We start from the raw sequence: 26,151 nt of genomic DNA on the forward strand, positions 1-26,151 counted from the left end.
GCTTGGGACACAGACAGACAGCCGCCCACAGCTCCGGTGCACTTCGGGGCTCCATTCACCCCAGCCCCACTCCCTCCCTGTGGGGGCCTCGATCTGCCCCTCTCCCTCCCCCGCCAAATCCCCAGATGGGCTCTCTCTACCAGGAGATCACGGGTCCGCGTGAATCCGCTTGGAAATCGGGACCTCCCTGGTTGTTGCATGCGCGGTGACACTGCCCAGCGACTGCCCATGGAGCTCCCTCCCCGCTTCCCTGGGGTGCGGGACTTGCATGCCACTGCCCAGCCTCAGAAACCCCCTGGAGCGGCCTTCCCTTCCCTTCCCTCCCGCCCTCCCCGAGCCGCCTCCCAGTTCGCGGGGCGGCTGCATTTCAGCGACCGCCTGGTCGCGCCCGGCTTTGCCGTCCGAGGAGAGGCGCTGGGCGGCTGCCCGCGTCCCGCCCCGCCAGCCCCGGGCGCCAGTGCAGAGGCGGGGAAGGGGCGTCCCGCTCCCGCCCCCGGGATCCCCCCGCCGCGGGGACGCCCCGCCCCGCCCCACCAGCTCGCAGTCACGCGCGGCCCCTGCCCCGCGGTGACGTCACCGCCCCGTGCCCGCCTCGCGCGCCCGCCGCTGGCTCAGTCTGCGCGTGCAGCCCCGTCCCGTCCCGTCCCGCCCGGGCAGGGCAGAGCCGCGGCGGCGCCGCCCATGCTCTGGCCGGAGAAGCCGTCGGGGGTCGGGGACATGGCGTCCGTGGGGGACTTCCGCGTGCTGAGCGCCAGCGTCCCGGCCACGCGCGTGGAGGTGTCCGTGTCCTGCAGGTGAGCGCGGGGGGGGGCGCTCCTCGCCGGCGGCTCCTGGGTCCGGCCGGGGTCCTGCGGGCGGCTCCTGCCCGCTCGCAGCAATGGCTCTTTCTGCCGGGAAGTGCCGCAAAGTTTCCTGGCAGCGGCTCACGGGGCGGCCGCGGGCGGCGGCTGCGTTTCCTTCGTGCCGGGAGCGCTTTGTCCCTGCGGCTGGTTGCCTCCAGGCTCCCTCTCCCCGCAGTACAGTGCGACCTCCTGGCGGAGAGCGCTCAGCGGCACCTGGAGGGGCGATAGCGCGGGCTTGAACCCTCAGTCCTCCTGATTTTGGAAACTTCAGGCCCGTCTGGCAGGGGGGCGCGGGGCGCGGGCGCTGCCGGCCGTCTCGGCGCGCCTCCCGCGAGCAGGTCGGGACTTGCGCTCGTGCAGGGGCGGAAGCGCGGTCGGGTGGTTGCCACAAAACTGGTTTTCGTTCTCATGGCTACTCGGCTGCAGGGCACCTGCTCTGTCCAATGTTCATAACGACATCCATGGGAAGGTGCCAGGGAAATTCCCCTATAATCCTGACGGCAAACGAAGCTGGGGTGGCAGCAAACGCCTCAGAAGTTAAAAAAACCAAAAACTTTAGGGCACGGGGTTAATGAGTAACTGATTACGATGACTCCTCTGTACTGACATTTATTGGCTAAAACCGCCTAAAGTAAATAGCATTCCAGGATAAAGGACACAAGTGTGAATTGGGGAAGATACTTAAAGTACTTTAAAAAATATTGCTCGGTAATTAGCAACTGCGTTGGTTTTTTGAATGTGCCTTTAACGGTCATATTTAGAGTAAAATATCTTGAATGACACCATTACTCCCTAAGAGTTGTGGAACCAGTCTGATAACTGGCTTATCATACTGATTTACACATAACAGAACAGTAGTTTGTGTGTGTTTTCAGGCCCATCCATGTGGTGTCCTTTTTAGCATGTTGAGTAATTAGTGTGTTAATCTACTTCTCATTTGCTCATGTGGTGCTAGGAGGCTGCCGGTAGAGGCAGTGTGCTCCAGTCTTTAAATTAACAGACTAGCAGTCAAGACACCTCCTGATTGTTCATTAAATCACTGCATGATCCTGGTCAGGTTGAAGGGATGGGGTGACCAGGTTAGTTTATCTCTGCTTGTTCAGCCTTCCATCTATAAATTGGGGCCCTTGATTTTGCTATGCACATATTGCTTATTTGTGCAAAATTGAATTTGTTTTTAAAATGTTGGTGGATATCAGATAGCATTTTTTTGGCATTTGTTTTCAGGAAGCTTTTAAACAGTAGATACTACCTCTTACCTGCTTTCTAAATATAAAATGTCAGTACAGACATAAATCAAGTGCTGTGCAACTGTTTAGTATCGAACAATTAAGGAAAAGTTCAGAGCACCTATGGGTCTGGTAGAACACAATGTATATGTAGAAGTTGAGGTACCAGAACGCTGTATGCAGGAAGTGCTAAAACAGTTAGCTACTAATTGATATAGCCTTAAGTTTTCAGGGCTATGTAACTGATCTTTTATTGTGTATGCTGTGGTGAAATAACTTACTATCTTAGATGTTTCCCCACTGTACATGTTTAAAAGGAATATTATAAAATTCTTTGGGGAACATTGTTCATTTCCACATACATAGTTCACGATTCACTGTAGCATCTGGGTGCAGAATTTTAGTTGTCTGTTAAGGGTGGGGTACAAGGCATGTGTCATTAATTTATGCTATAAAAGGGAATTTGTGCTCTCAGCTGCTTCAAATTCTGGCAGAGAGCAACTGGCACTTGTCTTGTAGGATTTCAGGTTAGATCCTCAGGGTAGATCTTCTCTACTTTAACCTAATTACAAGATGCACTTTATTCATTCCAAAAATCATCAAGTGTGCTTCTGCATGACACCTGGATTAGAAACCAGGGTTTATGGTCAGTGCCCTTGACATCTGGGTAAGATGTGCTAAATAGTAATCTAGTGCAGTGGGGAGCTAGCCTTTTTTGACAGATGCCCCCCAGATTAGCCTACGCTTTCCCCAAGTGCCACTCCAGACTGCTTCCCCTGCCTAATCTGCTTTCTGTTCCTGCCCTGGGTTCCTTGCCTGATCTGCTGCTCTGCCTTCTGCCCTACCTATCACTTCCTGATCTGTAACATACCACACAGGTTTCCTGTGCCGCTCATGATGCTTATGGTGCAGGTTGACCACCTCTGCTCAAGTGTATGGCTTGTCACAGCTTCATCACATATGCAGGAGGGAAGCGATGGTTGATGCTGTGTGCTTATTTGGCTTCCAGATGCCTATAACCTGATAATCCAGCAGGTCCAAGCTTCATGCTGAGGTCCTCTGATATGGGAACCAAGGCCCTTCTACACATTACAGGTATTGTGCAGTAATCTAGGTAATTGTGCATTTACCTTAAGACCCACTACACGTGCAAAGTAGCTATAACGTGATGGAAAGTTCCAACCAGCTGTAAAGTTAGACCTAAAAAATGTGTAGTATATAGCTGGTTGCTATCAAGCTTTAATTTGCATGTGTAGCAGGATCTTCCCTGTGGTTGGGAGCCCATCAGCTGACAGGGCTCCCAGCTGCAAGGGTGCATCATGCACAGCATGAAACCCCTGAGCCTTGGGGATTGTGGCTGCTGTGATTCCCCAAGGCTTGGGTGGGGGTGTGAAGCCCCTGGCCCACATGGGGCTCTTGGTCCCAGCTCCTCAAGAATCAGTTACAGGACTCTTGGTCCTGGCTGCGCGTGGCCCCCACAGCTGGGACCTCCCTCAGCAAAGCAGGCTCCCAGCCATTGAAGCCTGCTTCTTGCCAGTACAGGGGGTGGCCAGAATTGGGCTCCCCCTATGCCGGCTGATCCCACAGTTGCCATAAGTGCATGACAAGAGGTGCATGGCAAGAGGCTCAACTGCATGGATCACACGTTAGCTCCAGTTACACTGTGATTTCTCACTGTGATTTCTGTGCCTTGTTTTAGCATTAGTTTAACTTGGTAATCTTATTGGACTGAATCTTTCACTGGCATTGACCAACACTGTTTGTACTGGTTAAGTCTAGTATATCCTTAATGACTAGATAAAGGGTGTTTATTAATAGTTCAGTATCCTGGATGATGACGTGGAAGTACACACCTCAGCACCTATTCCTGGCTTGACATCACTGCCCTCTGCACTGACTTTTTTTGGAATGATTTCTGGCACTGGGGAGGTGAAGAGGAGAAGGAGAACAAAGAGGAAGATGACAATTAATTTGTTTTAAAAAGTTGTCGGCAGTCCCTTGGTATGAGGATGACAGCCTTCCAGTAGATAGGGAATTCATTGTGAATGCATAGATGATGAGGGAGGCCCATCCACAATTTGCGTATTGGGTTGTAGACATGGCAAATAGTTATAGGAAGGAGTTGATCTACCCTGATAATAGGGTAGGGATGACAGTAGCTTGTAGAAAAGAAGTTTGCTTTGGATCCTGATGTCAAGATCATGGAAGACATGATTCTGGGGACATCCAAAGGCAGCACTGGCAGATTTTATCCAATATTGAATATTATAGTGTATAGTTACTTTTTGGAAACGGTGGCTATCTACATATGCTTCAAGGATTGCTCTCTAACTGTATATGGAGGAGTAGCTGGGTGGTAAAGTATCTTGGCTTTTGTGAAGTTGACAGTGAATCTAAGCATTTCATAGGCTTCACGGAAGTAATCAAGAGTGACCTGGAGCTCTTCATTTGAGGTGAGCACAACCAGTTAATGGTAAAGAGATTCCTGTCAATGTGATACGAGACGTTGACTCCAGATGGAAGTATCAGCAGTGAGATGTGAAATAGCTGCAGTATAGATGGAAAAGACTGTTAGTGCAACTGCATGTCCTTGCTTGTCTCCAGTTCTAATAGTGAAGGGGCCATTCCTGACTCATTGCTTAGGATGGTTGCCGTAATGTAGTCATAAGAGTGTCTGATGATGGTAACAAATTTTGACGGCATCCATATCTCATCAGGATCTTCCATAGAGTCTCTGTTGGTTGAGTCAAAGGCCTTAAGCCAGTGAAGGCCATGTAAAGATCTCTGTTACTCACAGCACTTCTGCAGCTGTCTTGCAACAAAGATCATAGTTGTTGTACCTCTGAATCATCTGAAATCACACTGGGACTTGGGTAGAATCTTGTCAGCAAGAAGAATTAGTTTCTTGAGGAGAATATGGCTGAAGATCTTTCCAGCTCTGGACAGGAGTGCAATAACATGGTAATGCCTGCAGTCCAGTCTATCTCTCTTCTTGAATATGCTTACAATTCTGGCATTTCTCAAGTTACTGGCACCCTGTTCATGTTTCCAGATATTCATAATAATGGTGTGTAGTTGGTGAGAGAGCTTTTTCCCCATCATGCTTATAAATTTCAGCTGGCATTCCATCAGGACAACATGCTTCTGCTGCTGCCTGCTCTGCCCCCACCCGCCCTGAGTTCAACCCCAGCCCAGCACCTCTGCTGGGAAGAGCCTGGCACCACCCTCAGGTGCCACAGCATTTATTGGCACATGCACACAGCATTTAATGGTGACATTATTGGTCACATCAGTCAAAAAAAGCTGATTTCCTTTTACCAGTGCTGATTCAATATGGACTGATGTATTGGTGTACCTTTTAAAGCTTGGTACTGTCTCCAGGAGTCCTGCAATACCATAGTGAGGCTCCCCCTACCCTCCTGGCAGCAGCAGGGGTGGTGACGTGGAGTTGTGCTGCAGGTCACAAGTGAAGGGCACCAGCAGGGGTAGAGGGGCAGGGGGTTGTGAGTGCTGAGTGAGGGGCCCTTGCAGGGTTGTGGGTGGGGAGTGAGGGTCAATGGCATGTGCAGGGCACTGGCATATCAGGCCTCCTCTGTGCCACAAAGCAGTTGGGGGGACAGCTGCAGCTGGACCCATGTCCTGGTGAGTAAGGGGAGCAGGGGGAGCTGTGATTTTTTTTTTTCCATGATAAACCCAAAATCAAATGCTAAAATATATAGGTATTAAAACATTTATAATAAGGATTGAGGTAGTAGTGGTAGGCTTCCAAATTGCTTTAAAATTGTAAATATATCAATAACACATTGTGTTCAACTGATACCTATATAGTGGCATTTCATTTTAATCATGGGAAAAAATATGGATTTGGGCTTTTTAAATAAGAGAATTAACAATTTTTTTTCCCCCTTTTAATAAGAGAATTTGGGATTTTTCAACAGAGACTACCAGGAACCCTGGTTATAACTGCCAGGCTAGAGAGAGAAACCATTTGTATTTTGTGCCTCAAAGAAAATGTAAGTGTTCTGTATTCAGCAAGAGAGACTAAGGGACACCATTCCAGAATACATATCAGTGGGCACATCTACATGTGCCTCCCACGAGGCAGTTGTTCCTGCACCATCATTTAGCGCTTGCTTTAGGAACTACTAAATGATGGCTTACTGCGTCATCCCGGTGGTACACAGTTATTTTTAACGGCTACATCGCTGTAGCGACGTGCTATAGTGAGGTAGCTTGTCACTGCAGCAACATGGCATCAGTGTCACGGTTCGTCTGCTGATGCTGTATCACCGTAGCGACTAGCTGCATCACTATGGTGACATAGTGTCCCGTGTAGATGTGTCTCATGTGTTGCTTAAGGCACTCTTTGGGGAGATAATGGGTTCTGTTCCCCTCAAGCACAGAGGGGAATTGAGCCTGGATTCCCTCTACATCCTTAGCTCATGTCCGCTAGGATACTAGATGAAATGGGGAATATCTTTTCCTGCAGTCTTTTTTAAATCTAGTGCTTCTTTGTACTTTGCCTATGTTACAAAGAAAAGAAAATGCCTGGAAAATAAATGTTCTGTTCCACAAAAAGACACCTTGTTCAAAGTTGGTGGGAGTTGAGAAATATTTTGGAGCCTTGGAGCGGGAGGCCCACAAACAAGTCATTTTTGTTTCCGTTGGAATTTTAAAAAATAAATTCTTTCTTTTCTTTTTTTCTTTTTCTTTTTTGGGGGCAGGGTTCAGCTGTTGAAAAGAAAAATCTGTTATTCATATGCTCCTGTTTCCCAAGGCTGCTAGCACTATTGTCCTTAGCAGTTTATATCACAACATCTTCCCGTTTGAACATAAGATCCTTGAACCAGTGGGCTTTGAATTGTCATGTGCTGAAAGTGGGCATGCCTATCAAAGAGACCAGCTTTCAGATATGGATTTTTTAACAACTGGGATGCTGGGAGAACAGGGACAGTGTTCCAGACTGGTACTTTTTTTCTGTTCTACCCCTCAAATAATAACAGAGACTTGGTGGGAGCTCACATGTCTGGAGCACTGTCATGGATGGGTACAAACTGTTCAGGAGAACAGGCAGGGGAGAAGAGGAGGAGGAGTTGTGCTTTATGTAAAAGAGCCGTATGATTGCTCAGAGCTCCAGTATGAAACTGGAGACAGGCCTGTTGAGAGTCTCTGGTTAGGGTCAGAAGGGAGAGCAACAAAGGTGATGTCATGGTGGGGGTCTGCTATAGACCCCCAGGCCTGGAGGATGTGGTAGATGAGGCTTTCTTCAGACAGCTAGTGGAAGTTTTCTGATCAGAGGTCCTGGTTCTGATGGGAGACCTCATTCACCCTGACATCTGCTGGGAGAGCAATACAACAGTGTGCAAGCAATCCAGGAAGCTTTTGGAGAGTATTTGGCACAACTTCCTGGTGCAAGTGCTGGGGCGGCCAACTAGGAGCTGTGCTCTTCTTGACCTGCTGCTCATAAGCAGGGAAGAATTGGTGGGGAATGTAACTGTGGGTGGCAACTTGGGCAGCAGTGACTATGTGATGATTGATTGGTTGAGTTCAGGGTCCTGAGGAAAGGAAAGATGGAGAGCAGCAGAGTAAGGACTCTGGACTTCAGAAAAGCAGACTTTGACTTGCTAAGGCAGTGACTCCCAACTCTTTTTTTTGCTGTGAGCCTAAATCTAGGTTGTGAACCCCGCTGCTGACTCACTCATGCCTGGCACCAGCCGGGCTGGGATCGTGATGGCAACGGTGGCAGTAGCCACATGGACCATGCACCGGGAGAACCCTGCAGGCAGGAGGGGCAGAGCAAGGGACAGAATCCCGGTGACTCTGATTTGGGTCACTCCCCGAGGTTGTGCTAAGGCAATTTATGGGCAGGATCCCCTGGGAAGCCAGTCTGAGGGGGAGAGGAGTCTCTCCCTTGTTGCTGGAGTCCTTCTTGCTGTGGCTGCCCAGAGCCCACGCTGTCCTCTCCACTGCCACTGCTGCCCTGCTGGGTGGCCTGGAGGCAGCACTGGTGGCAGCAATGGCAGAGAGGAGCCATAGAGTAGACTTGGTACAGGCTCTGGGGGGCTGCAGCAAGAGGGCCCAGCAGCGGTGAGGGGGACAAGGCTGCTTTTTTCATGCACCCAACAGTGGCTTCTGCCTGGCTGCCACTGCTGCTGCCACTGCTCATTATGGGTGGGTGAGTCTGGAGTGGGCATGGGGCAGCCCAGGATCAAGGCTGTGCATGTGGGTCCTGGTGATTTTTGGAGTGGGTGCGGGGTGGGCTGAGGCTGAGTACCTGGGTCCCTGTCAGTCTCCCTGGGGCCAGAGTTTTGGCTGGTGGCAGTGACAGCCAAAAGGAGCTGCCACCACCTCGGCTGCCTAAAACTGGAGTACAGCTGTGGAGCCACCCCAGCCCTGCTGTACACCTGGGCCAGATGGGACTCAGGGACCCAGTGGGGGCCGGATTAACTCCCTCCTTGGACTGGATCTGGCCTGTGGGCTGTATTTTGCCCATCCCTAGGTTATCAGATGTGGCAGTATATTCTGTTTCTGATATCCATGGCTGTCTCTCCATGAATTTGAGTTACGTTCCATAGACAGATGTGAAAATTAGCCCATAGAAAGGAACAGAAATTGAAACGTGTAGCTCACTCATGTTCTCAAGCTTCATTCAGATAACTGCCCTTGTGTCTTGGCTGTCACTTTAAAAAGCCAAGAGTCTTCACTCAGGCAGATTCTTTGATTCCAGTACTTTCTTATCTATTGAGACGAATATTTAAAGGAATTCCGAGACTTGCTAGAAGATTTATCTGTGTGTTATGGAGGCTGAACACAGTATCATATAATCATAGAAAAATAAGGCTGGAAGGGGCCTCAGGAAGTCATATAATTCAGTGGTGTTCAACCCTTATTGTACCAGGACCAATTTGTAAATATTGATGGCCAGTTCCAACCCAGTATATAGTTTAAGTAGAAAGCAGCCCTCTGGCCCTGCTGGTACCTCTCACCCCCAGGCTCCAGCTCCCCAGTGTATGGGGTGGGGGGCCCCTCAAGCAGCCTCCTGCAGGCTGGAAGAGTTCCAGCCTGCAAGGGAAAACACAGGGTTTCCCACATTTCTCTCCTGTAAAGAAGTCAAAGCAGGAACATCTCTTTCCAAACCATTCCATTCAAGTGTTTGTCCAACCTGTTCTTAAAAACTTGCAAGGAAGTAGATTTTACAGCATCTCTAGGTAATTTGGTCCAATGCTTAAATCCTACCAGAGTTAGACCATTCTTCCTAATATCCGTCATACATTTCCCTTATTTCATGTTGAGATGGTTACTACTTGTCTGTCCCTCCGGACTCAGAATTATTTGCCATCTTTTTTTATAGCGACCCGTCACATAATGGAAGTTTGTTATTAAATCCTCCCATGGTCTTTTCTTCTCCAGGCTAAGTAATCCCAGTTCTTTCAGCCTTTCTTTTATAAGTCATTTCATAAAGCTCTAATAATTTTTCTTTGTTTTCTACCTCCCCCCCCCCTTTTTTTTTCCTATTTTTCTACATGTTTTTTGGATGTGGTACTCCATGTGAGACCTCATCAGTGCTGAACATAGTGGAAAAATCATTTCTGTGCACCCCTGTGCATGCCTAGAAGAGGCATTACGTTAGTTGGACCCAGCTCACCCAACGTCTGTATAGATTGGGCGCTTTAGGGTGGGGGTTTGGCGCTTTTGTTTTAATAGCTGATTGAATTGGCTTCAGATAAAAGCAGCAAAAAGCCCTGCTGAAGTGCCCAATCTATACAGGCATTGGGCGAGCCAGGACCAACTAACACATTGCTTCTTCTGGTAAAGCATGGGGTTTTTTTCATATCTGTCAGCAGGCAAATAGTCTTTTATTTGTGTGGAGGAAAAATGTAAGTTTGGAACTTGGGAAAGAGCATTCTTGTGCTTTTATTCAGAAGAAGTTAGGGCTAGCTGATCTTGGGAAATACTGGCAGGACTCTGAAAGGCTAGTTTTTGTAACCCAGTGTGCAAGAAAAATGACTTGTCTTTTTGTTCTGACTTCAAATAATATGGTCAATTTTTCTTATTTAATTCTTTTCTCCTATGTAATAAATTGGTTTGTTGGTATTCCGTACTAGCTCATTCTTTGGAAGGAGAGACCCAAAATTCTTTCACAACCAAAAGAGAAACTACTTGGAGCTGGCAGAGGTCTCCCTGCTGCACCTGCGGGGTCTGGCATAAAGGCAGTGGAGCTGAGGCTTGCAGTGATGAGTTATCCCAGGGCAAACCTTGGCCTGTTCCTTTGAACAAGCAGTGGCGCATCAGGGAGAAACTTGGGGTTCCCAGGAGTTCCCTATAGACAGGTTTGTGATTATCACTTTTGTAACTATAGGTCTAGAAGCATCTCAGATTGGGCACTAATCATTCAGATGGTTCAACTTTAGCGGATACTTATGCAACATTTGGCTTAAATCTGGATATTTTAATTTTGTAATTTGTAAAATAAGTTTAGTTCTTTTGTGTATAAGGAATGATTTGAGGAAAAACTCAGTAGTGGGTGAAAGGCATGTGGATGCTAGAGTGATAAGCACAATAGAAAAGCTTGTCAAGGCAATACAATTTTTCACAGTGTGCGTGGGAGCCATATATTAAATGAAGAGGATAAAAAAGAGTTTTAAGCAGCTATTTTAATCCCTAAGCACCATTCACAATGCACATTGAATAAGGCTAGAGGTTCTGTGGAAAAAATAGTATGCAATCATGCAAGTAAAAACTATAAGACAAGTGCCTACTCATAAGAAAGCAGAATTATGTAGCGTGGGTAACATTTTTATTTTGGTGTTTCATAGTATGTGTGTTTATTTCTCAAATTAAACAAAAATGCTTTTTTTTTTTTTTTACTGTAATTTAGATGAAAGTGAGCGAAAATTATTGGTAAACCATTCCTGAAGTTTTATTGAAAAATTATTACAGCTCACTTTAAAATTATCACAGCTGTTTTAAAACTATTCATATAATTGAACTTGAGAAAAAAGTGTGTTTTTTCTTAACCAGAGTAGACCAAGAATGAGTAAAATGTTTACTCTTCTGGTTACCTAATTATCTTTCACCACCTTTCCTGATGGAAAAGGTATCATGAAGTATTTTACAGCTGCGCTGCCCTCTAGGGACTGAATCAAATTCAACACAAATGGCAATCAGGCTCTTAAAAATAATTTTCAGGGGAAATGTACGATTTCCTTGAAACATAAGAGAGAGATTATTTATGTGTAAAATCGGTATTTAGTGAGTATAAGGAGAATATTTAAGTGAATGATGGAATGTTGGGGGGCACTAGCAGTAACAAAGAGCCCTGAATTATTAGTGGATTGAAGTAAAAGAAATAATGTGACATTTTAATAGTACAGAGTACAAACTCATGCACTGAGAACTGTTGCCAAGATGCTTTACTATAAACCAGAGGAGCTTATGAAATGGAGGCATCGGAGGAGGGAAAGTATCTCAGTGTAGCAGTTGAGTACAGGATGACACTGAGCTGCCAGTATGATATAGTTGTGATAAAGGCTAATGCAAATCTTGGAGGTCTTAGCTAAGGTACTTTTAATGGAAACCAGCAAGTTTTTAGTACCATTGGGAATGCCTTGTCGTGATGTTGGGCACAGTTTTTTATGGACAATCCTGATCCCAAAGATGAATTTAAATTGGAACAAATACAGAGCAAAGCTGTTAAGAAGACCTGGAAGACTGGAGAGCTTGGTAGATGGTGAAAGAACTTGGCTTGCTCTGTTTGTTTGTTTGTTTTTTAACTTCCTAACTCTTGAATGTTTGACTTTTGTAAATTTAATAGTCCTTACATCCGTGATTCTTATTCAGGGTGCCTTAAGATCCTTTCAAGGGTGCTGCCGGCTGTTGTGCAATGTTAGGTGTGCAAACATGATTCATAAGATAGTTTCTAGGGTCGGAAGGGACCTGAGTAGATCATCTAGTCTGACCCCCTGCCATGGCAGGAAAGAGTACTGGGGTCGAACGACAAGGTGTTCATCTAACCTCCTCTTAAAGACCCCCAGGGTAGGAGCCAGCACCACTTCCCTTGGAAGTTGGTTCCAGACCCTAGCTGCCCTGACCGTGAAGTAGCGCCTCCTGATATCTAACCTAAACCTACCCTCTGCCAGCTTGTGACTGTTACGTCTTTTCACTCCTGGCAGTGCTCGGGGGAGCAGGGACTTCCCCAGTGCCTGCTGATCCCCCCCGACTAGTTTGTAACAGGCCACTAGATCCCCCCTCAGCCTTCTCTTGTGGAGACTGAACAGGTTCAGGTCCCATAGCCTCTCCTCATAAGGCCTGCCCTGCTGCCCCCGATCATACGAGTGGCCCGCCTCTGGACCCTCTCCATGTTGTCCACATCCCTCTTGAAGTGCAGCGCCCAGAACTGGACGCAGTACTCCAGCTGGGGCCTGACCAGTGCCGCATAGAGGGGGAGGATCACCTCCTTGGACCTGCTCGAGGTGCATCTATGGATGCATGACAAGGTACGGTTGGCCTTCCTAACTGCTTCCCCACACTGGCAGCCCATGTTCATCTTGTAGTCAATGATGACTCCAAGATCCTTTTTTGCCTCTGTACTGACAAGAAGGGAGTTCCCCAACCTGTAGGTATGGTGCCAGTTGTTCCTCCCCAGATGCATCACTTTGTACTTGTCAGTGTTGAATCCCATCCTGTTGTCATCTGCCCACCCTTGTAACCTGTCTAGGTCCGACTGTAGCCTATTGCTCCCTTCTAGAGTGCCCACATCCCCCAGATAAACCCAGAGAGTCCAAATAGAAGTCCATAGTGTTAAAAACATTCTTACTTGTGGTCTTTCTGAGAATTACTCTAATATTTTTCTCTAGTGGAAAAAAAGCAAGTGAAAACTAAGGGCTGGCATTTTCTCAGGGCTTCAGTCTAAAAAAGTTGAGAATCACTGCTTTAAATGATGTACATCTGTTTATATGTACATACAGAACCCCTGTCCCCCACGCAAAATAAGCATTTCCTAGAGAATACTGAAACACACTTTCTAGTATGTAAACCTTTGTAGAAGACAGTATGGCAGAATAGTTTGAATATGTTAGCTTTAGAGAGATTAGAATGGTGAAAAAGTATACGTTAATTTTGGGTTGGCGTGTCTAAAAAAAAAAAAAGCCTCTGCCTTAAGTACATGTAGGCCAGCCACGATGATCAGCAGCACCCAAGCTTTGCTTAAGATGTATTTGACTGAATCATGGGAAATTATTATTCTTTTATAAGCCTACTTGGGTATATAAGTGCCAGGAAGGGAGAACTATTTACTTTAAATGATATTACTGTTATAAAACCAAATGGGTAAAAATTAGTCATGAATAAAATTTAAACCAGAAATTTAGAACGTTTTTAACCACCCGATGGGTGAAGTTTTTATATTGATTCCCAGTCATGACAATAGGGGCAAGGAAACAAATAGCTGCAAGTTTGAGGTGTTTGTACCCAAAAGCCTGCAAAAAATTTTTTTTTCCAACTATTTAGTTGATCAAGTAAAAGATACCACAGTTACCCAAAGAACCTTCTCTGCCAGATTGAGGTTGTTGATTTTATAGAAGGGTGTTATGTAGATTACAGGTAACCTTGTCAGTAGGCTACTGATAAGAGAAACAGAAGCAGTCTACAGCCCAACCTTTTATTTTCTTGCACTTAAAAACAAACCTTTATCCCAAAGTCCATCTGGCTGCCTGTGATAGCACAACATAGATTCTCACCTATACTAGCTGGAGAGACTCAAGAGGTGGGAGGAGGGTAGCATACAGGTCTTCTTGAATTTGCTGAGTTCTCCAGGTTTCCCTCCAGCCTATACCCAATCTTTATAGATGGCTGGTTCTAATATTCTAATAAATGATCTTTAGTTTTATTTAAATTTATTTGTTTCATTGACACTTTATGGAACTGGACTGAATCAGATCTCTTGTGAACTTGGGTGGTGTCAGTTGGTTGGGATTTATGTCCTTGAGAAAGTAAAAGGGAGGGCTTCTTATCTCCTTTCGTTTTCCATTGTGGAATGCTGTTCAACACTGACCTATTTCTTCTTTACCTTAGTTTAAAAGTCTTAATACATTGGCGATGTGTAGTGGGTGTACGCGGTTGCACATGCACCCCCTGAGATTGGCAGTGCACCCCCTGCAAAAAGTGCCACCAATGCTGCTGGCAGCGCATGGGGGCCTTTGCAACTCACTGGCCCCCTCCCTCGCCGCTGACACTGCTGGCTGCCTTTGCTGCTGGCGGGCAGTGCCTGTGGGTGGTTGCTGACTACTGGTTGGCACTCGCTACTTCCCCCTCCCTCCCCCGCTGCCAACAGCACCATGGCTGCCTGTGGGAGCTCCCTGCTTGCCAGTGCCACTGCTGCTTTTAGGAGCTCACTGTGCCCCCCCGCATCCGGGGTTACGCAGTGTTCATGGTCAAAAAGATTTGGTTACATCAATCACTACTACTATTTTAAAGTTAAAGCTATGATATTGTGTTTGGATTGTATCTTTCTTTATGATGTCTCCTTTCAGCCCTTGTGCTTTGTTTAATTATAACTCATTACTGATACTGACATGTGGATGGCTTCCTTTACTTTGCTGACCAAGCTAGTTGCCACACTTACAAAGGTTCATGCTGTGGTCACTCAGAAACAGGCTCTGGGGCTTTCTGCACACTTCTGCAGCTTGGCCTAGGCCCCTTGAAAACAGCCAAGGCTGTCAGCAAGGGGTAGTATAATATCATAGGAATGATCTGCTAAGTTAGCTATTTAAAGCTTGTAGCATGAAGCCCATTCTGAATTCAGTTCCATTCCTTTGTTCATCTTACTTCCTCTTCATTTTTTATAATGCTGATAGTATCTGCACTGTGTTATGTTATATTAATCCTATGCTTTAGGATGGATGTTGGTAAGATTTTTTTTCTGCCTTTAATACATCAGTTACTTCTCATACTTTTGCTTTCCTCTGAAGCGTTAGATATTAGCTGAGCTAGAAGGGAGATTGGCTGTGGTATGTGGTGCTTTCAAGTTGAGGAACCTGTCAGAGACCTGGCTGGGAGGTCTTCCTCATGCACCCAGAGTTAAACCAATTGTCAGGTTTAGAATCAGGATGGTATTTTTCCTCAGGTCAGATAGGCCTAGGAGAGGTTTTTCCATTCCTTCATCACATGCAGGAAGTCAACTTAGTAAGATCTAGGCATGTTTCCTTAACAAAACAAAACAACAAAAAAAGCCCACAATATGGCATACTTTTAAAGTATTAGTCTCTAACATTAGTGTTTTCTGCTTTTCTCCTGTGGTTCATTGTAATCTTTTAGGTTTCAGGGTTTTATTTGTACTAAAGATAAGTTTGTCATGAGATTTCATAGATTTTCATAGATTTCATAGACATTAGGGCTGGAAGGGACCTCGGGAGATCATTGAGTCCAGCCCCCTGCCCAAAGGGCAGGAAGTCAGCTGGGGTCATAGGATCCCAGCAAGATAAGCATCCAATTTACTCTTGAAGGTGTTCAATGTAGGTGCTTGAACCACCTCCGCTGGCAGACTGTTCCAGACCTTGGGGCTCGGACAGTAAAGAAATTCTTCCTTATGTCCAGCCTGAAACGGTCTTGCAGGAGTTTGTGACCGTTCGACCTCGTCATCCCTTGGGGCGCTCTGGTGAACAAACGTTCCCCCAGATCCTGGTGGTCACCCCTGATAAACTTATAGGTGGCCATCAGATCACCCCTGAGCCTGCGCTTTTCCAGGCTAAAGAGTCCCATGGCTCTCAGCCTGTCATCGTAAGATCTGTTTTCCTAACCTCTGATCATGCGCGTGGCTGTCCTCTGGACTCTGTCAAGCTTCTCCACATCCTTTTTGAATTGTGGAGCCCAAAACTGGACGCAGTACTCCAGCTGCGGCCTCACTAAAGCCGAGTACAAGGGGAGAATGACGTCCCGGGATTTGCTCGAGAAGCATCTATGGATGCAAGCCAGCGTTTTGGTCGCTTTACTAGCCGCAGCATCGCATTGGAGGCTCATGTTCATCTTGTGGTCAATGATGACCCCCAAGTCTCTTTCTTCTGTAGTGCTATCCAACGTAGCACTGCCGAGCCTATAAGGAAGCTGCAGGTTTTTCCTCCCAAGGTGGAGAACCTTGCATTTTTCGGTGTTAAACACCATGAGGTTCTAATCTGCCCATTTGCTGAGCTTGTCCAGGTCGCCTGGATCACCCGCCTATCTTCTGGCGTGGATGCTTTGCCCTAAAGTTTGATGTCATCGGCGAACTTGGCCAGTCCACTCCTGACTCCAGTGTCCACATCATTAATGAAGATGTTGAACAGGATGGGTCCCAGGACAGAGCCTTGAGGGACCCCACTGGTCACAGGGCACCACGATGAGTGACTGCCATCAGTTACAACCCTCTGGGTCCGACCATAGAGCCAGTTTCCCAGCCAGCGGATCGTGGTGGAGCCAAGGCCACAACTGGCCAGTTTGGCCAAGAGGTGATCATGGGATACCAGATCAAAGGCTTTTTTTGAAGTCAAGATATATGACATCAATCTCTTCTTGCTTGTCCAGGTGATAGGTCACCTGGTCATAGAAGGAAATGAGATTGGTCAAACAAGACCTACCCGTAACACCCGTGCTGGCTGTCCCTTAGAATGTTAGCCTGGGCCAGTCCATCAAGGATGGCCTCCTTAATAAACTTTTCTAAGATCTTCCCCAGGATAGAAGTCAGGCTAATGGGCCTGTAGTTAGCTGGATCCACTCTCCTCCCTTTCTTGAAGATCGGCACCACGTTGGCCTTCTTCCAGTCTTCGGGCACTACACCAGAGTGCCAGGAGTTTTCAAAGACGCTCGCCAGCTCCTTGTGTACCCTGGGGTGCAGATTGTCAGGGCCGGCTGACTTGAAGGTATCCAGCTTCTCAAGGTGTTCTTTCACGAGGTCAGCATTTATGGAGGGTAGGGGATCCCCATCACCCAGATCTCCCTGTCCCATAGCAGGCACGGGCGTCCCATGGGACTGAAGAAAGACTGACGCAAAGTACCTATTTAATAGGTTGGCTTTTTCCTGGGCGTCAGTTGTCAGTTGCCCCATCTGGTTCAGCAGGGGTCCAGTGTTGCTCTTGCTTTTCCTCCGGCTCCCCACATATCTGAAAAAGGACTTTTTGTTGTCCTTGATGCTTGAAGCTAGTTGGAGTTCAGTTGCAGCCTTGGCTTTCCTGGTTTGCTCCCTGCAGGACCGGACCAGTGCACAATAATCCTCCTTGGAGGTGAATCCCATCCTCCATCCTTTGTAGGTTTTCCTTTTTAGCTGCAGGAGGTCCGCTAGGTCCCTAGAGAGCCAGGAGGGCTGCTGTGCCTTCTTGCTGCCTTTCCTCCGTGTTGGAATAGATTTAGCTTGTGCATTGAGGATCGCTTCCTTGAGAAGCAACCACTCTTCTTGAACTCCCATCTCCCTGGGGTCATGGTCCCTGAGGGCCTGACCGACAAGCCTCTTGAGCTTGTCAAAGTTGGCTTTTCTGAAGTCAAGGACTTCTGTGTTGCTGACTGACTTGCCAGCTTTACGGCGGATGGTGAAGGTGATCAGCTCGTGGTCGCTGTCACCCAGTTTCCCATCGATCACTAGGTCACCGATTAGGTCGTCCCCCGTAGCCAGTACCAGGTCGAGCAGCGCTTTGCCTCTTGTTGGCCCATAGACTTCTTGAGTCAGGTAGAGGTCGTCCACGCACGAGAGAAAGCTTTGCGACCGCTAGGATTTTGCTGAGTGATCTTCCCACGAGATGTCCGGGTAATTGAAGTCACCCATGACAACCAAGGTCCTGGAGCAAGCAGCCTCAGTCAGTTCCCAGGCAAACTCCTGGTCAAGCTCAGGACTTTGAGTGGGAGGTCTGTAGTAGACTCCCACCATTGTGTCCCCTGTGCCATTTTTCCCACGAATTTTTACCCAGAGGGTCTCTAGCTGTCCATGCCAGTCCCCAACATCAGCTTGCAGGGACATGTAGCTTTCCTTCACATAGAGAGCTACACCCCCTGCCCCTTTTGTCAACACTATCCCTCCTGTACAGGGTATAGCCCTCTATACCCGTGTTCCAGTCATGGGTGGAGTCCCACCAGGTCTCCGTTATCCCAATGACGTCATAATTCTTTGCACTGAGCAGGAGGACGAGCTCCTCCTGCTTGTTGCCCAGGCTCCTGGCATTAGTGTACAGGCAGGCAAGTGTGCCCTTGGGGGCTCTTGCCTTGCCCACAGATTGTGCCAGGGCTGGGGCAGGGGTGGGCTCCCTTAAGTGCCTTGGTCTGCTGGCTTTGCAAGGGTCGCTCAGCGGGCCAGCAGTGGCAGTAGTCCCCCCATCCCCCAGCGGGCTTAGTTTAAAGCCCGGTGGAGCAGGTCAGCCAGCCTGGCTGAGAAGAGCCTCCTCCCCAGGGGAGAGAGGTGGAGGCCGTCTCTTCCCAGCAGCTCCCTGCCTCTCTCTCCAAAGAGCGGGCTGTGGTCATGGAAGCCAAAGCCTTCCCGATGACACCAGCGCCGCAGTCTTTGGTTCACTGCGTGGATCCTCCTCTCCCTCCTCAGCCCATAGCCCGAGACTGGGAGGATCAACGAAAACACCACCTGAGCTCCCAGACCCCTAAGCCCCACTCCCAGCTCCCTGTAGCACCTCATGACCTGGCTGGGGGTCCTCCGAGCCATGTCATTGGTGCCCACGTGAATAAGGAGAATGGGGTAGTGGTCTGTGGGCCGGAGGAGCTGTGGGATCCTCTCCGCAATATCTCGGATGCAGGCCCCTGGGAAGCAGCAGACTTCCTGGGCTAAGGGGCTGGGGCGGCAGATTGCCCCCTCAGTGCCCCGCAGGATGGAGTCTCCCTCAACAAACACCTTTCGCTTTGACTTGGGGAGAGCGGGGCTAGTAGCTGCGGTTGAGCTATTTAGGGGGTGTTTTGTGTCTGAAGCATATGGGAGTGCAGGTACTTGTGGATTCTTTTAGAGATTAAACACTGATTATATGGGTCTAATCCAGTCCCCTGCAATCATAAGAAACCAAGTGGTCCCTTCTAGTCAAATGGCGCATTTGGGTGATTGTTTGTTTAATGCAATCTGAGAATCTGCAGAAATTGAGGGCTCTCACTTGCCATGGTGGAGTAGATATAATGCCCTCTTTCATGTGTTCAGAGATTGAAGTTTGGTGTGTAGAGCATTACTCCAAAATTTGTATTTAAAAGAAAGCTAATGTAAGCTAAAATAAATATCACCTTTCTAATCTAGGTCAATGTTTATTAATCCATGAAAAATGCATGTATTACCCTTAATCCATACAAAACAAAATAGGCTTCAATGATTTTTATTTCCTCCTTACCACAATGACTAACTGAATCAGTGAATACTGTAAGGTCAGACTTAATCATGCATGATGATAACTTCAAATTTTAGGCAAAACCTAGAATAGAATAATAGAACAATTTTGGGAAATAAAGTAAGCTATATATACATTTCATTGTTTGGATGATGAAATCAACTCTAAATTTAAAATAGCTCTCAGTGAATTAAATGATAATATTCAGCAAGCTAAGTACTGCTAGCTAGGGTTTTTCCTTGGCATATATGATATGTGGAAAGGGGATTTGGGGGATCTATTGTATTCATTGTACAGAAAATGAAATTTTTATTCTCTTACTGTAAACTGCCCTGAGCCTTTGTTGGGAAGAATAACATGTACATCTAATGAATATAAATATAGCCAGGTGCCTTTAACCCACCTCACACATTTTGTAACTGGAACTTCATGTGTCTAAACCATGTGGTATTCTTGGTAGGTCTTAGTCCTATACCAAGTGTGGTGGGCAGATTCTTTTATCTTCCTCTCGGACTCTTAACCCAGGTCTATAAGCATATAACACTTTCTCTCAAGGTTCAGTGAAAACCAGCCAGCTCTTCTGAGGATTGTCTAACTATAACAAGTATTAGCTCCAGGCCTTTGCTAATGAAAGGGAACTTTCCTGCTTCCAAGTGAGATGATTCAAATAACTTCTTCCCTAACGAAACCAGAGAGCTCTTGGTTTGATTAATTTCATGCAGGATATTTGATCCATGTCTTAACCTTCTGCTGTGGTTGATTTTTGCCTCCCTTCCCTCGCATCATGTATAAACATGATGTTAAAACAGCTAGTATTTGGCATAATCTAGTGCAGTGGTTCTTAACCTTATCTGTACCCTTTTGTCTCGACCTGCTGCCTCCTGCCCCGAGGCCCTAGCCCCCCAGTGTGTGGAGTGGGGAGGGGGGCATGAGGGGCCCCAGGCAGTCCCTTGTAGGCTGGAACTCTGGCAGCTTGCGAGGCAAAAGTCCCAGTTTCCCACATTTTTCTCTTTTAAAGGAGAATCCATTTTTAAATTGTGTTTGCATCTGACTTTTGGGTCATGACCCACAGGTTGAGAAATGATGATCTAGTGCATTCCAAAAGGGCAGGGGAAAAGGTCTTTAAAAGTATTTGTTTAATTTGGTTGTCTGAATCTTGAGAGGGATGGTTTAGTAGCATACGGATGGCCAACCTGTGGCACAATTGGCATGGGCAGCCTTTGTGTGTGGCATGTGGCAGATCAGGAAGGGGGCAGGTTGCAGAAAGGAGAGAAGTAGATTAGTCAGGGATTCCAAGGCACAGAGTAGAAAAAGCAGCAGATTTGGAAGGGGCAGTGATCAGGGTGGCACTTAGTGGGCACAGGTTTTAATTTGTGGCACTGGCCAAAAAGATTGGCCTGCGCTGTAGCGACATATGGAAAGAAAAAGTATACTGGAGAGAAGGAAATCTTACATGCAAGTTTGGGTGCTATATGTTTGTTACTAGTGCTTTACATTTAAAGTTGTTCAGCTTTCTAATATAGTTTTTAAAATGCTTCTCAGCTCTGCTGACAAGTTCTTTGGATAAATCTGATATCTTTTATTGGACCAGCTCAAGCAGTTGTAAAAATTCTTCTTAAGGTTTCAGGTACAATTACCCTTCATCAGGCTGAAGAAACGTCTGCTGACAAGACAACAGAGATGAGAGCTGTGTTGGTTCTCCTTTTCTTTTTAAAATCTTTTCTGTCTTTCATATACTGTATTTTCCTGCATAAAATGTGCAACTGTTTCCCCAAAATCAAACCCCTGCCCAAAAAATTGGGTGCATGTATTAAGTGGGGAAGCTGATTTTCTGCTCTGGGTCGGAAGCATCCAGGTTTATTCCTGCTCCACAGCACAGCAGTTGAGGGAGGCAGTTGACTTTGTTTTTTACTCCCCACGTAACAGTAAGGTCAACAGACTTTCCTATGTCACTTTTCTGGGTTAAGGTATATTAGGATTACAGGAGAAGAAGTTGGAGGGAGCATGCCAACATATCCAGTCGTGATATTCCCTGTTAGACTTTTTCTTCCTGACTGTGCAAAGTATCCCCCATTGTACACTCCTCCACTGCACACTTGTCCATAATGCTCTGATCTTTAAAGGCTAAGCTGCTTCATGGGATCAGGGTGGTACTACTATCCAGAAAATCAGTGTTGATTAACAGCAGCGGTGGCAGAAGCTATTTTGGTTGGGTTTATTGATTTTTTTTTTTTTGCCATTGTTGCAAATTTTCAAGGGCTAGATGAAGGAAATTGATGAGCGTTATTTTCTATTGATGAGTTTTTGATTTGTTTGTGATGAAAAATAAATCTTTGGAAACTGGAAGTTATTCTCTGTGTTTTAGGTTTGAACATACTTTATGTTTAATTGAGGTAGCAGTAGAGGAATGGCTAGAACAGGAAGTCAGTAATGGACTAAGAGCCTTCAGCTCCAATTTGCTTGTTCACATGTGATTCATTAGTGAATTGGACACCCGATCATACTGTGGTAATGAGTTTTGCCTCACTCTCTTGTAGTGTGACCATCTTTGCACCGTGTCATGAATACTTTTGGCATATTTGACCATTTTGAAGACTTCTAAGATTCCAGTCAATGTTGAGATCGAATTACTTTTAGAAGTGGTCTGTCTAGATCGGGAATTGGGACACTGACAGGATAGTCAAACACTGCTGCCTTATGCTATACCTGTTTGGTGAAAAAGTAGAGGATAGGGGGAGTGGATTGACCCGGACCAGCCCTTTGGGCACAGTCTATCTCACCTTCTGAAACCAAACTAAATGGGATAAAACCTGACCCGCCCTGCTTAGTGCCACAGCTCAACCCTCTCTCCTTACTTATGCCTCTGAGTTTCTTTAGATTAATATTAAATCTTTGACTTCAGTGTATTTTGAGCCTGTGCACGGTAGGAATCCTGGTAATAGCTCCATCAGATGGTGCAACTTCTGTGCCGGTTCCAAGTGAGTTGTCTGCTGGAATGCTTGCCGTGAGTAAAGAAATGTTGGCTGTTCAACTCAGGATGACTTGCATGCATGCAGATGTATTTTAAAAAAAACAACCACATTTTAAAAAGTTGCAGTAAATGCATTTGATCCTTTCACATGCCACAAAAAGAAGCTGCTGATGGGTCTGTAAACTGACTTAAATGCTTGTACAACTGCTTCCACGAGTCTTATAGTAATACACATATGTCTGGTTCTATGGTGACAGACCTAGATACTCTTGCCTCCCCCACCCAAAAATAAACCCAATCATTCCCTTTTTTTAAATAAATGGAAGTACAGGTTGATCAGTCTCAAAAAATCAATTTAGCAAGATTCTTGAAAAATACAGTGATGTGTTTTTGTTTGTTTTTTCTCATTAGGTGTTGTGGTTTGCAGAATAGTTCATAATTAAATTATTTCTGTTCCTGTGGTATGGAACCTAACATTTAAAAATGTATATATTTGGTGCTCCAGCCTCTTGCCTCTTCATGGTATTTGGGTGTAGAAACCCCATTTTAGATTGGGGTGGGCAAAATGTGGCTTGGTAGGGGCCCCTAAAAAATTCTATCTGGCCTGTGGGGCCCCTAAAAAGTTTAGAAAATTAATATTTATCTGCACCTGGCTGCCTGTCATGCAGCCCTTGATAGCTTGCCAAAACTCAGTAAGTGGCCCACTCCACTGCCCAAAATAATTGCCTGCCCCCGTTTTAGATGCATCAGAGGTGTGACAAATTTAAGAGGATGTTAGTGTCGGCTGATGTGGAGTGAATTGGGTACATATGAAAACTGGAGAAAAACTACGGCCCTTACTTCAGTAAAACTATTTAAATTATTTATGTTTTGATTTCTGATGTACACTTTCAATACTGTTTTCTTTTATGAGATTACTTTTATCTGTCTCTTAGCAGAAGTGTCATTTATGTTTCTTTCTTTGACAGGAACCTGTTGGACAGAGACACATTTTCAAAATCTGATCCGAGTAAGTAAAAATTATTTTATTGCTGGGTTATGTAAATGTGAGGTAAATATCAAAAGTAATTCAGTTATAACAATTCAAACAATTTCTGCTAAGGACGCAAATCAGTATATTGCTAAATTATACGTGTAGGTTTTGTGATGTAGACCAGGGATTTTCAACCTTTTTTAACATGTGTACCCTTTCGGTCTCAAAGTTTCAGTTCATGTACTGTACCCCTTTATTTTTTTTCTTGTTTTTAAGTGGGGAGGGGGCCAGATCGAGGCCTCCACAGTGCGGGAGAAAGGGGGGCTGGGCAGGCGCTGCATAGGCAGAGGGAGAAAAAGTTATGGGGGGGGCGGGCTGAGGATGCACGTGCACCTTTGCCATCAGGTAAGTCTGTGGGGGAAGGGTTGGGGCAGATCAAGGCCCTCGCAGTGAGGGAGCAAGGCACAGGTAGGAGCAGGGGCTGGGGTGCATGGGGCCTGGCCAGGGCCCCACTCACCCCAGCCCCTGCTCTTGCCCCACTTTCTCCCTTACTGTGGGGCCTTGATCTGTCCCCCCCACCCGCCCATGGTGGTGAGGGAGGGAGGGGGCTGCGGCTGGGGATTGAAACCCCCTGAGTCTGGGTCATGGGACAATCGGAGGCCAGCAGCTTGTCCAGGGACATGGGGGGAGGGGTGTCCCACTGCTGTGTATGCTGCAGGGGAGGCAAGAGGGGGCATGTGCGCCCTTCCCCTTGGCTCCCCAGTGCTACGACCCTGGATGAACTGCCGGGCTCCGATTGTCACATGACTCAGCCCAGCTGGGGCCCCATTCATGGTGAATGGGGGCTGGGCCAGGTTGTGGGGCAATCACCACAGTGCAGGAGGGAGTAGGGTAGGGTTGAATGATTTGTCCCTGCCACGCTCCCTCCTGTACTGTGGCGGTCTCGATTTGTACTCCCCCACCCAAGCCCAGTCAGAAAGAAGGTGAGGGAGGGAGTGGGGCTGGGGCTGGGGCAGGAACTGCACAGCCAGAGCAGGGGGGTGGGCACTGGGAGTGGGGTGGTGGGAGGGGCTGCAGCCAACCCAAAATTCACCACAGCCCCACCTAATACCCTCACTGGGAACAACCCCATACTGCTCCACCCTTAGCCTGCAGTGAACGTGCTGGGGGAGATGTCACTGCACCCATGCCCACCCGCCTGTCCTTACCCCCTACAGCCTTTCTAAGTACCCCCCTACAACCACTGATTTAGACAGCTATCTGTTAGGAACTGGACTGAGGATACTAAATAGTCATTATCTGATAACTTTTGATCACCACTGATGTCACCGTTATTTTTTTTTTTCAACCAGTTACTTCAACTTTAAAGGCTCTGTATCCCATTGTCACTTGAGCTGTTATGTTCCTTTGAAGGGCTGTTGGCTTGCTGGAAATTAATTGAATTCAGAAATCAATCTCTCTTTCTCTCTTTCTCTCTCAGCAAATGATACAGGGATTTTTGTTTAAATTTCTTCCTAGTCTTTCTAATGGTTTAATCTTAAATCTAAGCCAAAATATGAAGAATAAGATCAAATGGAATGCAAATCTGTGTTAAATTGAAATGCCTTTGGGTACTGGGCAGCATGGCACATGTTTGTTTGTTTGTTTGTTTTGTTTTTTTTCGGGGGGGGGGGTTGATGGGAAGCCCCCAAAGCCATGATTTGTTGGGTGCTTGCCTTAGTAGAAAAAGATAGTACACCTCCATCATCACCTTAACCACAAGTTAGTGTAAATTGCAGCTAGGTAGAGAACCAACTTTTAATAATAAACAGTCAGTAGATTCTCATGCTTCCAGACATAAATTTGATAGGATCTACCTTAGCTTAAAGTTCTAATATTTTTTCCAGCATATCTTTTGGCATATGCTTCCTGACAGTATGGAACTAGATTTGATGTACCACAAAGATTTGGGTTTTGGGTTTTTTTTGTTAGCATTGAGCAGAAGGCCTTATAGGTACTCTGTTTACTTTTTAGGTATCTGTTAGCTCATACAAAAACTTGTACAGTACTCAGTCTCTTAGAACTGTACACAGTTTTCTTTTTTAAAACAATCTTCCCATGAAGGCACCAACTCCTATGTGAATTTTATTTTGTTGAGTGGAGATTGTTTGTTGCTGAAATTGGAAACTGCCTTCCATGCGCAGATATCAACTTGAGCAGCAAGAAAAAAATACTGGCAGTTATTTTTGTCAGTGTATATAGAAAAATAAACACAGATTTAAAGATGTGTATAAACATCCAGTAATGTTGAGCAAGGAATAGTGTCCCCAACATTGATGTGTGCAGCTGTATGCGATTGTGTGTGTTAAGCCGTTTCTAACAGGAGGGCTCTGCCTGTTTGATTATCAGAGGAAGCAGAGGAGGAGCCAGGTGTTGCTTATAAAGGGCTGTGAGTGCTGCAGGAGGGAAGAGGCTCCTGCAGCTAGCTTTTGAATTAATGACATGGAAGGTTTTGGGCTTTTATCCCTGAAAGGAGCTGGAGGGAAATACCTGGAGCTGTAACCCAAGATGAGTAGAAGCAATAGGCTTTTGGTGTGGTTGCCTCTGTTGCTGTTTTGGGGTTCTAAGTGTGAAGAATAAAACGATGCCTAAGAAGAGATTTAAGTACGGCAGTGAATCCTCTCTAGAGGAAAGTAAAAGCTACTTGCTGACACCACAGGACATACAGTTCTGCCTAATCCTGGATTTGAGAGATGTATATTATCTTATTGCCTGTTTTGGTAAGAGGAAGATTGTAAAATGTCACCTTTGAGGATTAATTGACTCT

General features: G+C 46.3%; 1 protein-coding gene across 5 annotated transcripts in view; it reads left to right on the forward strand.

The window, feature by feature from the left end:
* The first annotated feature begins 557 nt into the window (after positions 1–557).
* CPNE8 (copine 8) overlaps positions 558–26,151 on the forward strand; it is a 204,851-nt gene continuing 179,257 nt past the window's right edge. For 3 of the 5 annotated variants that reach the window (XM_090042068.1, XM_090042066.1, XM_090042067.1), the window contains exons 1-2: positions 558–794; positions 23,341–23,381. In XM_090042068.1, coding sequence (XP_089898194.1) covers positions 682–794; positions 23,341–23,381 — 154 coding nt within the window. In that variant the 5' untranslated portion in view covers positions 558–681. The remainder of the gene's footprint in view (positions 795–23,340; positions 23,382–26,151) is intronic. The other 2 variants (XM_090042064.1, XM_090042065.1) reach the window with 1 other exon arrangement.

This window comes from Crocodylus siamensis, chromosome 4 (assembly GCF_052110815.1).
Source record: "Crocodylus siamensis isolate JL-2025a chromosome 4, ASM5211081v1, whole genome shotgun sequence".
Classification (NCBI taxonomy): domain Eukaryota; kingdom Metazoa; phylum Chordata; order Crocodylia; family Crocodylidae; genus Crocodylus; species Crocodylus siamensis.